At 38.2% G+C, this 14,808-nt stretch overlaps 1 protein-coding gene and 1 pseudogene across 1 annotated transcript in view; both read left to right on the top strand.

The window, feature by feature from the left end:
- Nucleotides 1–14,808, top strand: part of SLC30A9 (solute carrier family 30 member 9) — a 100,772-nt gene that overhangs the window by 9,406 nt on the left and 76,558 nt on the right. Inside the window, exon 2 of the mRNA XM_055433949.2 lies at nt 2,060–2,212. Within this exon, the coding sequence (XP_055289924.2) occupies nt 2,060–2,212 (153 nt within the window). The remainder of the gene's footprint in view (nt 1–2,059; nt 2,213–14,808) is intronic.
- On the top strand, nt 2,698–7,259 carry LOC148777850 (tripartite motif-containing protein 77 pseudogene; annotated as a pseudogene).

The following is a 14,808-nucleotide window of genomic DNA, read 5'->3' on the forward strand; positions in this document are numbered from 1 at the left end:
TGCACTCAATATGCCAGCAAATTTGGAAACCTCAGCAGTGGCCACAGGACTGGGAAAGGTCAGTTTTCATTCCAATCCCAAAGAAAGGCAATGCCAAAGAATGCTCAAACTACCGCACGGTTGCTCTCAGTTATGGTATGTGGACTGAATTAGGATCTGTTCACAGATATATAAAAATTACAGCACTGGAAATTGAGGCTATTTTCATGATATTAAACTTTTTTTTTCCTTGCATTGGTGGTATAGCCATGTTTTAAAAAGTTCTTATCTTTTAGAATGCATACTGAAAGTTTTATGAATGAAATTATTTTATGTCTGAGATTTGCATCAAATTAATATGTAGATGAGATACTGGTGAGGTAGAGATAACAAAGTTGTCCCTGAGTTGATAATTGTTGAAGCTAGGTAATAAGCACATGCATGTTTATTGTACTGTTTTTTCTACCTTTGTATATATTTAAAAATTTTCTGTAATAAAATATTTTTAAAATTAAGGAGAACTTTGAACAAGATCGAGGATCAAGTTACAAATATATTGTCATCTTCTTAGGCAAGATTTTTAGACTGTAGTAATCCCTCTTTAAAAACCTTAGCACAATGTCTAAAGAAGTATTTCATCAGTGGGTTAAAAAAATGTTAGTGGTATATTGTTTTTGTTTGGTAATAATCACAAAAGATACTTTAAACAGGGCTGACAAGTCAGAATACCAGTGGTGGTTGTGAAGAAGATGGTTTCCTGGAGGGTGGTTTCCCAGGGAGAGTTTGCTTTAGCCTTTGGATCACTAGTTTTGCTAGTGATGTATTTATTTTAATATGCAAGAAGATACATTGTTATATTTGCTTTACTTAGCCTTTAATAAGTAGCCGCAAATGACCAAGGAAAAACCCAAACCATACTGGGCCTTCAACAAATATTTGCCAAATGAAAGATTGAAGTTGGCATCGGGAAGTTTTTCAAGAAAACAAGTTCTAAGCCTGAAATTTGAGTGAATACTTAAGTCTGCCTTATGTCCCTCATGCTTTTCAGATTACCTTCAGTATTCACAGTAATTGATGTTCCTGATGAATTATCTGAGCCATTAAAAAAATATTTATTTTCTTTGATTTCAGAAGGCAATCTATACATGCAGATACATGAGTTAACATTTTGGGAAGATCATTATTAAGCAGTTAGAAAAGTTTCAACTCTTAAATGCTTAACTTGACTGTTTCTAATGATATAATTTCACTATTTTACCTACATTTTAGAAAATGTATAAATTGCACCTAAACAAGGTTTTCAAGTTTCAGTCCTCAGCATAAAAAATAACAGGGAGACAGGGTCACACAAGAGTAGAGACATTACTTTTCTACCACTTTGATGCAAATGTGGACTACATTTTTCTGTTTCAGCCCTCCAAAGCCCACAGTCAACCCAGATGCAGCAGCTAAAGTGCTTTTTAATTAGACTTCTATTCTTCCCTCAGTTAGAATTCCCATATACTGAGGAATCTCACCAAATGTTGATTTATTTATCTGATTTTAAAAAATCCGTGACAGTATGAATGACTGATTAATATAATTCACATATTGATTGTGAAATGGAAGAGGACCGAGTTTCAGCTAGCAGAAGGAAGATGCAATGTAATTTTGAGTAGAGAGCCCTCATGACCTTTCTCCTTTCATAGTTCTTATACTGAAAGATATATATGCCATTTTCTTTTAGCATGCAACCAACATACAAAATAAAGAGTAACTTTTATATGCTGGAGACCTTTCAGAATAGCTGTATAATATAAATGTTTTATCTGACTTTATGTAATTTAAAAAATTTCTATATAAATTTGCAAATGATAAAAGAAGGAACATTATCTTTATGTTTCCTTTACAGAATATAGATGCTGTATACCTAAGGGCTGATGAAACACCTGTGTGGAAAGAGTGGCTTAACATTGTGCATTTGGGTATTTAACAGAGTGCAAATTTTACTGTTATTTTACTCTCTAATCTTAGGTAGGCTTTATTGGATATAAAAATCCTTAATATTAGTTTGTTTGAAATTTAAATTTTTTTCTTTTAGAATGGCAGAGTTTAGTGACATTTGGAAGCTTTTCAAAAAGTGTTCCATGCTGTACACTGAATCAAGTAAAGTTGTATTCCACAAATGTTCAGAAAGAAGGACAGGGATCACAAACTCAGAAAATGGAAAAAATACCTTCATTTGATGAAGCAGGTATGTATAAATCTTTTAAGTTCTTTTTTTCCCTGTATATGGGAATAGTTTGCATGAGATTATTCCTTGAATGTTTGATAGAACTTATAAGTAAAACCATCTGAACTAGTGTGTTTTTCATGAGGAGCTAACTTAATTTCTTTTAATTTTTCTATTTCTGTTTGACTCAATTTTGGTTAAGTTCTTTTTTTTTTCCCAGGAATTTATCCACTTCAACTAAATTTTTAATTTATTTATATAAAGTTCATGATATTCTCTATATACATTTTAAAATAACATATGTACTCTTTTTCATTCCTAGTGGTGTTTGTTTACTTCGTTAATTTTGCCTGAGCTTTGTCAATTTTATTATTTTTACTAAGTGATAATTTTTTTACTTTCAATCTTTATATTGTATTTTTGTTTCCTATTTCATTTATTTCTACTCTTACCTAATTATATTCTCCTTTCTGCTTCCTTTGTATTTATTCTGTTATTCATTTAAAAAAATATTTATTTGGCTGGGCTGGGTCTTAGTTGTGGCATGGGGGATTGCTAGTTGCAGCATGTGTCTTTTAGTTGTTGCATGCAAACTCTTAGTTGTAGCAGGTGGATCTAGTTCTTTGACATGGGATCAAACCTGGGCCCCAGCACTGGAGCTTGAGTCTTAGCCACTGACTGCCAGGGAAGTCCCCTGTTAATCATTTTTTAATGACCAGTTAGCTGTTTTGCTCATTAATCTTTAATTTTTAAATTGTTTTAGGTCCTCATTAGTTATCTAATATAGTATTATATGTAATACTATATAGTAATATGTATATATGTCAATTCCAGTCTCCCAGTTTTCCTGTCCTTTGACTTTAAGCTTTTTTGTCCTAGTTTGATAATCTTTGTCTTTTAATGGAAAGTTTAGTCTGATTATATTTACTACAGTCGTTGATATATTTGGACATATTTCTGCCATTGTATCATGTGCTTCCCTGTGTGTGTGTTTACTTACTTTTTTTTGCCTCCTAATAAAATCTTATTTTTCTTATTCCATTATCCCCTTTCCCTCAAATACACAAACATACACACACTTGCTTGCGATGTATATGCTTTATGTATGTGTTAAGTTGGAGGGTAATTGAAAAGTTTACTTTCCTTCTGAAAAATACAGAGTTTAGAATGTTCACTCTGGTCACCCATTCTGAACTTACATGTTATTTGTTGGCTAGTATCTTGTATCTGTTCTACTCTCTTTTCCTTCTCTAAAATTTATATCATTATTTGTTTAAATTTTTAATCTAAAATCTTTGTTAACCATCTTTTCTTATGTTTCTGCTTTTCTATTTGATGTGTCGATACATACTATAGAAATTTCATTAGGTGAGACTCTTCATGGTAAAGGCACATTTAATACATAACTTATTCCATTGTCTTTTGGCTGACACTGTTACTGCTGAGAAGTCAGATATCATGCCTTTGTTTTCATGTCTTTTCTGTTTGGTTTTAAATTTAACTTTATTTTGAAAGTCTTTTTCTTTGGTGTAAAGTTTAGTTTTACTATGAAATGAGTAAGGTATTACCTTGCCTGAGATTTGTTGGGCTTCCTGGATCTGAGAATTGTCATTTTTCTACAATTCTGGAATTCTGCAGTTCTCTGTCACTGTCCCTGGGCTTCCCCAGTGGCTCAGTGGTAAAGAATCTGCCTACAGTGCAAGAGCCACAGGAGACCTGGGTTCCATTCCTATGTCAGGATGATCCCCTGGAGAATACTATGGACAGAGGAGCCTGGCGAGCTACGGTCCATAGGATTGCGAACAGTCTGACACAAATGAACTGACTTAGCATGTATCCCTTGAAGTGTGTATTACACTTCTCAATTCTCTGTTCTCCTTTGGAACTCTATTCAGAAATCTAAAAAACTTACTGCATAATTTTCCATGTCTCTAAACCTCTCTGACATACTTTGTATTTTTTTATCGTTCTGGCCTGACTCCTGGATTATTTTCTTAGGTCTACATAGTGTACTAATTCTCTCTTAGTAGTTGCCTCTAAATTGCTGGTTAGTACCATGTTGGGTTTTTAATTTTAATGATTATATTTTTCATTTCTAGAAATTGTGTATTTTTATTTTTCAGCTTGCTTGGTTGGTCTCTTGTGTGTTTTCAAACTTCTCTTTTATTAGACTTTAAACATAGCTATTTTGTATTCTATGACTGAAAATTCTGCTATCTGAAATCTTTGGTTTTTACTGTATTACCTTTTTCCTCCATTTCCTGCTTTCATTCATGATGATCTGTTTTTAAACTGAGAATTGTTCATTTTCCATGTAGTTTAATATCTTTGAACTCTTTGATGTCTATGATTGAGGATGTGTTCCTGCATAGAGAGTTTGCATTTGCCTGCCTTGGCTGCTGGGGATACAACTTGGGACGACATTAAATTAAATCATCAGCTTAAGATTTTTGGACCACGTTAGCAGCATGAATTCAGACTGTAAATTTGTGTGAGCTGCCTTATCCCTAGGATTTTCAGGGGAGTTTTTTCGTCTCCACTACTTAACACAAAAGTCGGGGCAGGCTTACTTCCTTGCTGACCCCTTTTCTGTGTTTTTTCTTGTTGTTGTGTAGTCGCTCAGTTGTGTCCGACTCTTTGCAACCCCATGGAATGTAGCCCGCCAGCCTCCTCTGTTCATGGGATTTTCCAGGCAAGAATACTGGAGTGGGTTGCAATTTCCTTCTCCAGGGGATCTTCCCAACCCAGGTATCAAACCCTAGGCATCTCCTACATTGGCAGGCAGATTCTTTACCACTGAGCCATCAGGGAAGCCCCATGTGTTTTTTCTAGGTCACAATTATGCCGTATCTACCTTTGTTTCTGGGTATTGCCTGTTACCAGAATTCTCGAGAATTCTCCTAGAGATGGAGACTCTAACAGGAGATACCCAGAAACAAAGCTAGATGCTTGGCATAACTGTAGAAATAGAACCTCAGGCCGAATGAAGACTGTTGCCTCCTCCTTCTGGCTGCCCAGGGCATGCTGTGGATGTTGCTCCAGGACCTTGCTTCTGTCAATGACTGCCGGCTGTTTCCTCAGTCTTGAATCTGGATTTGATAACCCTATCACTGGGAGGAAATGGGCATGGTCATTGGAGAATATATAAAGCATCCAGCAAAGAGCAAAGCTCATTCTTCTCCAGAGCCCTGGGCTGTCGTGTTTGGAGTTGTCTGGGCTGTGGAGACTTTTGGAAGTTACTGCCACAAGGCAGTAAGCACTTAATCCTTGAACTGAATTTAACAGAGTTACTTACTGGACAATAGTAGAACATTGCATTAACAGTACCCAAAGAAACATGAATTCCAAAAGCCTCCAGAATGAAGTCACCTGTTCCCTGTGTGTGAAGTATTTCATAGACCCGGTCACGCTGGGCTGTGGGCACAACTTTTGCATGCCGTGTCTCTGTTTCTACTGGGAGGAAGGCCAACAGCCTCCTCGCTGCCCTGTGTGCAGGAAAATAGCCCATCAACTGAACCTGAAAACCAACACCAATTTGAGGAAACTGGTATTTCTTGCCAGACAGAAAGGACCCTGTGACTTACCAAATCCTGCAGAAGAGATATGTGAGATACACAAATATACCAAGAATTTCTTCTGTAAAGTCACCAAGGATGTGCGTTGTTTACTCTGCTGTATGTCTGAGCAGCAGGGCACTCCCAGGCATGGTTCCCTTCAGTGGACGGCTGAGGAATACCGGCAAAAGCTTCTGAACATAATGAGGTCTGTGTGGAAAAAGATACAAGAAAATAAACGAAATCTGAACAGAGAAACCAACAAAATCAGAACATGGGATAGCTACGTGAGTACATGGAAGAAGATGAAACAGACTGAATATTGGAAGGTGTTTCACTTAGTCTACCATGAAGAGAAGCATCATTTAGAGAAAACAGAAGAGGAAAGCAGAGAGATTTTTCAACAATTCAAAGAAAGTCAATACAATATGGACCTGAAGCAGAAGCTTTTAAGGCAGATATATGAGGAGCTCAAGGAATTGTGCCATAAGCCAGACATGGAGCTGATCCAGCATTATGAAAACATGTCCAAAAGGGGTGAGTCAGTGCAGCTGCACATGCCCCGGCCTGTAGTCCCACAGCTTAGTGCGTGGCCCATCCCTGGACTTGTAGACTGGCTCAACCAATTCCAAGTGTACATTGCGTTGGATAATGAAAGAGTCACTCGTCATGTCCCTGTGTTTGAAGATCTGAGATGTGTTCAGGCTGGTCCTGATGGTCCTGGGGTCGACTACACTCCACCAAGATCTAAATATTTTCTTGCCTGGGGAGCTGAGTCATTCACTTCCGGTCAGCACTACTGGGAGGTGGATGTGGCGGGCTGTTGCAACTGGGCCATTGGATTTTGTAATGATTCTTGGACGAGAGACAGTGACATGGTCCTTGACTCAGAGGGAATTTTTCTACTTCTTTGTATCAGAGAGAACAATCAGTGCAGTTTCTTTACTGCCTCCCCACTATCACCTCAATATGTCAGAAAGACTCTAGGCCATGTAGGGGTGTTTCTGGATTATGATGGTGGTGTCGTGAGCTTTGTGAATGTGGCGAGAAGTTCCCTCATTTGTAGTTTCCTCTCCTGCTCCTTCTCTTCTCCTCTCAAACCTTTTCTGTGCTCTGGATACCCATGATCAAGGGTACTTTAGAAATTTGAAAACAGGTGTCAGAAATGTCAATAACTGGCATCACTAATTTGTGTCTGTATGATTTTCTGTTATTTCACCTTTCTTTATGAAATGTATTGATTTATTTTTAAAGGGTTGATATGTAGACTGTATAAATTTGTATAAATTTTTAAATAAAAATGATATAAAAAAAAAAGAAATAGAACCTCAAAGAGTGTAAGGTTCAAGAGAAATCATCAGGGAAAAAAACTGACTTTGGTGTGCTCTCTTATTCTGTAGAGATCCTGCTTTCCCTTCATTTTTGCCCCCTTCAGATAATTTTGCTAGCTTAGCAATGCATTTGAAAAGATATTTTTTTCAGGATATCTAGTCCACTGTGCCGGAGAAGGCAATGGCAAGCCACTCCAGTACTCTTGCCTGGAAAATCCCATGGATGGAGGAGCCTGGTAGGCTGCAGTCCGTGGGGTCGCTAAGGGTCAGACATGACTGAGCAACTTCACTTTCACTTTTCACTTTCACATATTGGAGAAGGAAATGGCAACCCACTCCAGTGTTCTTGCCTGGAGAATCCCAGGGACGGGGGAGCCTGGTGGGCTTCCGTCTATGGGGTCGCACAGAGTCGGACACGACTGAAGTGACTCAGCAGCAGCAGCAGTCCATTGTGCAGCATTAAAAAGAAGTCTTTATTTATTCATTAATTTATTGAAGAAGTATTTATTGAGCACTTTTTATATGGCAGCACATGAGAATGAGTTTATATTTTTTATTACCGAAACAGAAAATTAAACAAAAAAAGGATAGTAAGTACTATGGTAGAAGAAATACTTTGTGCTGGAGGGACACCTGGGTCTTGAGTGGTTGGGGAAGGTTTCCATAAGGAAATGATATCTAATTAGTGACCTGAAAGTAGATATAGGTGTGATAAATGGTGGGAAAAAAAGATAACACTGCAAGTAATTCACTGTGACCAGACTATTGAGTAGAGCATCTCATGGTGGGGTTGGTCGTTTTGAAAGGGTTAAAGCTCGAGAGATGAACAGTAGTCAGATCAGGGTTTTGTTGAGGAGTTTGGACTGTTTTGGAGGCAGTGGGAATCTATTGGGATATTTGAGTAGAGGAAGTACTTAATCATATTTAAGATTTTAGAAAGATAACTAGATGCAGACTAGAAAACAGATTGCAAAGGAAGGAAACTGAAAACTGATATGAATGAGGCTCTAGACTAGGTTAATGGCAATGATTTTCCAAAGGGAGTAGGTGAATGCAAGAAATTTAGGAGCTGAATAATTGACTTGGTTGAATTTGGTGGACTAAAAGAGTCAGTAAAGCACAATGCATGGTTATTGGATTTGACTGGGCTTTTGTGTTGGTGATTTCATTGACTTCTAAAAGTAGAAATACCAAAGCTGGGATGTATATTAATGAGAAGTTAAGGGTTCAGTCTTGGACATCTGAATTGTAGCTGCCTCTGGGGCATTTTAACAGATGACTACTAGTAGGCAGTTGGTTATACTACTTTTCTACTGTGAGACATCATCTCTTTGGCTGGATTGCTGCAGTAGCCTCTCTGGACTCCTTGCTTCCACTCTCACTTTCTCATTATATTTCAGTTAAACCATTTTCTTTTTGGTTCTTAGAAAATAAGAAAACACCAAGCTTGTTCTTGTTATAGGGTGTTTGTTCTTGTTGCTTTAACTTTCCAAGATGTGCTTCTTCATCTGGCTGACCCCTTTTGGTAATTTACATCTTACATGACATGCAAACTCTGCACTCCCAGTCAGTCCTTGATATTACACTAATTTTAATTCTCTGTGTGGACATCACTTATTACTAACTGATATTTTCAGTATCTGTTTTATTTATTTTTTCCCCTTGTTTCCAAACCTCATCATAGCAGGAACTTCAGTGCTTAGCTGCTGCTGCTGCTAAGTCGCTGCAGTTGTGTCCGACCCTGTGCGACCCCATAGATGGCAGCCCACCAGGCTCCCTCGTCCCTGGAATTCTCCAGGCAAGAACACTGGAGTGGGTTGCCATTTCCTTCTCCAATGCATGAAAGTGAAAAGTGAAAGTGAAGTCACTCAGTCGTGTCCAAATCTTAGCGACCCCGTGGACTGCATCCTAGCTCCTCCATCCATGGGATTTTCCAGGCAAGAGTACTGGAGTGGGGTGCCATTCCCTTCTCTGTCAGTGCTTAGAGTGGTTTGCATATAGTTCAGTTCAGTTCATTTCAGTTGCTCAGTCATGTCCTACTCTTTGCGACCCCATGAACCGCAGCACGCCAGGCCTCCCTGTCCATCACCAACTCTCGGAGTTCACCCAAACCCATGTCCATTGAGTCGGTGATGCCATCCAGCCATCTCATCCTCTGTCATCCCCTTCTCCTCCTGCCCTCAATCTTTCCCAGCATCAGGGTCTTTTCCAATGAGTCTGCTATTCGCATCAGGTGGCCAAAGTATTGGAATTTCAGCTTCAACATCAGTCCTTCCAATGAACACCCAGGGCTGATCTCCTTTACGCTAGACTGGTTGGATCTCCTTGCAGTCCAAGGGACTCTCAAGAATCTTCTCCAACACCACAGTTCAAAAGCATCAATTCTTCTGTGCTCAGCTTTCTTTATAGTCCAACTCTCACATCCATACATGACCACTGGAAAAACCATAGCCTTGACTAGATGGACCTTTGTTGGTAAAGTAATGTCTTTGCTTTTAGTAGGGGTTCAATAAATTTTGTAAATGAGTAAATGCATAGAGTTGTAACCTGGGGATAAAGATTTAGGAGTTTATAGCTGTACCCAGGTTGTAACTGAAGTCATGAGTGTGTTTGAGACAGTACAGGGGGAGAGTTTAGATTGGGGAGATAAGAGTTAGTCTGCAATCCCCAGTGAGTCAGGGACAGGTGGAAGAGGAGAAGCTTGCAAAGATTAGTTGAGGAGGAACAGCCTGGAGAGCTAGGAGAAAACCTAAGGAGAGGATGGTGTTAGAAGAGTGTTTGAAGAATAATAAACATTTCAAGACCATCTTTCGTTTAGTTGGCTGTCTTTCACAGGAAAGATTTGACAGATTGCTTGAGAAACCTGTGTTTATGTTTATCTAGGGAAAGAGCCGGAGAAGGCAATGGCACCCCACTCCAGTACTCTTGCCCGGAGAGTCCCATGGACGGAGGAGCCTTGTGGGCTGCAGTCCATGGGGTCACTAAGAGTCAGACAACTGAGCGACTTCACTTTCACTTTTCACTTTCATGCATTGGAGAAGGAAATTGCAACCCACTCCAGTGTTCTTGCCTGAAGAATCCCAGGGATGGCGGAGCCTGGTGGGCTGCCGTCTATGGGGTCGCACAGAGTTGGACACGACTGAAGCAACTTAGCAGCAGCAGCAGGGAAAGAGCAAATTAGCCAAGATGGCAGTGGTCAGAATCTCTCGCCCCCACACTCTCATTCTTGCCCCATGTTTTGTAAATAATGATAATATAACAGCTGAGATCACTTACACCACTGTGCATGCACGTGACAAGGTAACCACTTGGCCACGGTCTACCATGCTTTTGTTTTGTATGCATGTATATATAAGCTCCAGCTGAAAAAGCCCTTGGGGCTATGTTATGGTGGTGAGGCTGTGTCATGGCTGTGTCCGATGGGCCAACCACAAGAGGAGAGGATACAGCTGCTACGGGGGCTGTGCCAGCCCGGAGAGAATAAACATGTCTGCAGTTGCTGCGGCTCTTCTAGTTTTCTTCTAGCCTCTTAGCTCACACCTTACCTACCCTGGGTTCAGTGAACAGTGTGCACAGTGAGATACTGCAAGACAGTTAATCATGCCTGTTTTTCATCCTTTTTCGTAAGCCGCATCCTCTCTTTGGGCTTATCCAGTTTTAGTGAGTTTCTTCTCTTTTCCTTGTGGTGATGGAGAACTGCTGGGGTATAGATTGAGAGTTGGATATTAGAGGATGAAGGAATGGAGAGTGTCATGAGTCCATGAGTCCCTAAGTTCCAGAAATAAGCATATTTATTTAGAACATTGAAATGGGAGACGAAACAGGTTGTAGAATAATGTAATTAAAGATAAAACGTGTTATAATGCTATTGTGAGGTGAACATCGACTCAGGCAAAGGTATTTAATATTGGTTCCACTTTACAGAATGCTTGAAATTGAAATCTGTGACTCAGTTTCTTTTTTCTCTGCTGACTTGTGAAATTTAAATATTAGTTTATTCTATTATATTAGGACTACCTTGTTTACTGATGGTTTTATTTTGGGCTCAATTTTTCAGAATTTTCTTAAGCCAGATTAGACCTTGTTAGGCATCAGATTGGAGAAGGAAATGGCAACCCATCCAGTATTCTTACCTGGAGAATCCCATGGACAGAGAAGCCTGGCAAGCTACAGTCCATGGGGTTGTAAGAGTCGGACACAACTTTGTGACTAAACCACCAGTCATCAGATAGACAGCAAGTAATTGCTTGATTGAAAGATAATTTGTTTATTTAAGAGTTTGAGGTTGACTTTTGAATAATTCAAATCACATGATAAAGTCAGAAACAGCTCATTAAGAGGCAGAGACTTGCTAAGGAATCGTTAAGTTTTTAAGGAGCGTTCAGATGTTTTAAATTTTAGTAAAATCAGTTTTAATTTTGCTAATGACAGCAGATGTGTGGCAAACAGCCAGGACTTGAGCTTAAAACAAAATGTCTGGAGATATTCATGGATAGCATGTCTGGTTGCTTATTGAAATCATCAAGATTCTACTCCAGTGATCCAGTGTAAATTTATTAAGATGGTGGTATGTAAAAAAAGTATTTCTTCATGTGTTTGAGCTTTTTACTAGCATTTCTTGTTTGTGAGTCTTAACACTATATATTTAGTAATATCTAGACAGTTTGTGGTTAGAAGAATATCCAAAAATATCAGTATAAGAGCACCTCATTTTATGTGATTTGTTTGAATGACTTTGATCATTGTAGAAAGAACAGCTGTCTGCGAAATTTTAGATAGTAGATTTCAGTTGTTCACACACTATATGAGTGTTCAAAGCTTAATATTCTACCACCCCATCCCTTCATTTTTGTCTGCCCAGGGCTTTATTTCCCCAAAACAAAATTTTAAGTACTTGATACATAGATTCTGTAGATAAAGATGCTTTAGAATTTGTTTTCTGTATAGCCAGACAGAAATAAAATATCAGTCATTTAACTGATCAATGTCAAATGTTGGAAGCCATAGTTACTAATTAAATAGAAGTGTTTTTAGGCCTCTTTTTTGTTTTTTAACCAGTGTGTCATCCTAAGTTACTTAGAATCTGATGAACAGTGAAAATAAAGCCTTTTTGAATTTTCTGTACATGTTTTAGTTATGAAAACATAATATACCATGTTAAGTCATTTTCCCAGTTGCTTTCCCTGAAAAATAATTGAGAAATATACTAAATATTACAGGTAAGATTTTTTTGTTTATATTTTGAAGAGAGTTTTGTTTTTGTTAAGTGCCTATTCTGTTGATATTTAATTTATACATAAGAGTGTTAAAAGAAGGTAAATCAGTGGATTGGCAGAAATTTGGATCAGATAGCAATAGCATTGTTGAAGGAATGCTCTGACGTAACCATTCAACTTCTCAACTTACTGGTGTGATAGACTGAGTGTGCAAAGAGAAAACTGAAGTAAGTGGACTCAAAAAAAGATGTATCCAAGAATTGAAACAGAAGATACTGGCCTCTGGGTTTGTAAGCAGGCACTGGTAGCCAGAAGTTTGGCTTATTTGGGGTAATGGATCTGTAAGTGCTGCATGCATAGCCAGACTCACTGTGTGAATTTACCCATCCACCCTCCTATAGGAGGCTGAAGCTAGCCTCTTATATTTATCTGGGGCTCTGTGTTATAGAAGGTGTAGTGTAGGTGGAGGCAGCAGAAAGAACAGAAACTTAAACTTTTTGCTGGCTGGCAGACTAAACTGGAGGATAGTTATTTCAAACTGGCAGTGTGAGATCTGGTTCAGGACAGAAGGGTCAGATTGAGTTCTGGGCAATAGATCATGGAGAGTGAAACAGTGTATCCTATTCAGAATAAGACTGCAAATTCCAAAATTTAGAAGTACATAAAGGATCATATTGTAATATATAAATTAATCAAATCAATATATTATACACCTTCATTGGAAGGACTGATGCTAAAGCTGAAAATGCAATACTTTGGCCACCTCATGCGACGAGTTGACTCACTGGAAAAGACTGATGCTGGGAAAGGTTGGGGGCGGGAGGAGAAGGGGACGACAGAGAATGAGATGGCTGGGTGGCATCACCGACTCTGTGAACATGAGTTTGAGTGAACTCTGGAAGTTGGTGATGGACAGGGAGGCCTGGCGTGCTGTGATTCATGGGGTCGCGGAGAGTCGGACACGACTGAGCGACTGAACTGAACTGAACTGAACCTTATGTCAATTATATCTCAGTAAAAAATACACAAAGAATTCTAGCACAAGAAAGCCAACAAAATCAACAATCAAATATGAATTAGCTCCAGATAATTTTAAAATAACAGCCCAAATTGCTTCAGATAAGTTTAATATCCTCAAAAGAATAAGTGAAGTACTCATATTTTGAAATACAAACTGGCAGAAATAAAAGCATAATAAGTAGATCTGGAAGAGCCAATGAGAATTCCTAGATATGAAAGTGTGGTCATTAAAATAAGAATATAGTACATTGAATAGCCATAGTCAAGTGGAGAATTAGTAAATTGAAATTCATTCTGAATATGCATAAGAAAGTAAAAAGATTTTCCAAAAAAATGAAAAAGCTTTTGAAAGGCATGAACCTTTAGCTGATATTCAACAGGCATTTCAGAGAGAGAGAGAGGATGGAGAAATTATATATAGAGAGATAATGGATGAGAATTGTTCAGAATTTGAGAAAATCAATCTTCAGATCAAAAGTACACTTTTAGTACTAAACAGTATAAATGAAAAGGAATCCATAGATTTCAAAACTGAAAAAGAAAACAACCCAACCTAGCTTCCAAAAAGCGAGGCTGCTGTTAGTACAATTGTTATTACTCTTTTGAAGTAGACTTTTTATCTGCAACAATATGCAGAAAATAAAGGAGAAATGATTTGAAGTACTGTCCATGAAATGGTCAGAGGAAAAATAAATGTTCCCTAGAATTTTACATGGTCTAAATAATCATTGGGGCTTTAAAAGGATTATATCATCTAATAAGTACAATCTTATGGGCTCTTGGGCTTCCCAGGTAGCACTAGTGGTAAAGAATCTGCCTGCCAATGCAGGAGATGAAGGTTCAGTCCCTGGGTGGGGAAGATCCCCTGGGGAAGGAAATAGCTACCCACTCCAGTATTCTCGCCTGGAGAATTCCACAGACAGAGAAGCCTGGCAGACTACAGTTCATGTGGTCACAGAGAGCTGGACGTAACTGAGCATGCAAATAATCATTCCAGGGGAAAGGCAAAATAACATTTCACATGTAAAGATGACTTATCATTTACTACTAAACTACCTGTATTAAAAAAAAACCAACTATTCAAATACGTGTTTCTGTAAGATGCAGAGTAAACTCAGGGAGAGAAGGGTTGGGACAGTGAAGAGCCAGAAATAGTTTAAATGTGTTAGTAAAGTTATTGATAGTAAAAGTAAACTTTATATTAAATGCTCAAATTTTAGAGTGGTAAGATAAAAGAAATTTCAGTGGTTATTAAAGATATTTTTCTTGTTCAGAGGAAGGTCAAGATGATAAATAACCTTACAGATGATTAGAAAGATTTATAAGAAAACATGTATGTTAAATTTCTAAATAGAATCATGAAAACAGTAGAACTTTAATCTTGTAAATTCAAAAACCAGCTGGAAGTGGGGTGAGAGGAGAATATAGAAAATTTTATCAATCTAACAGATGGCCAGAAAGACAAAATAAAAATAAAAGCAAGAAAAAAGAGGATG

This window comes from Moschus berezovskii, chromosome 5 (genome assembly GCF_049115385.1).
Source record: "Moschus berezovskii isolate FMDL1 chromosome 5, NW_MosBer_1.0, whole genome shotgun sequence".
Taxonomy (NCBI): Eukaryota; Metazoa; Chordata; class Mammalia; order Artiodactyla; family Moschidae; genus Moschus; species Moschus berezovskii.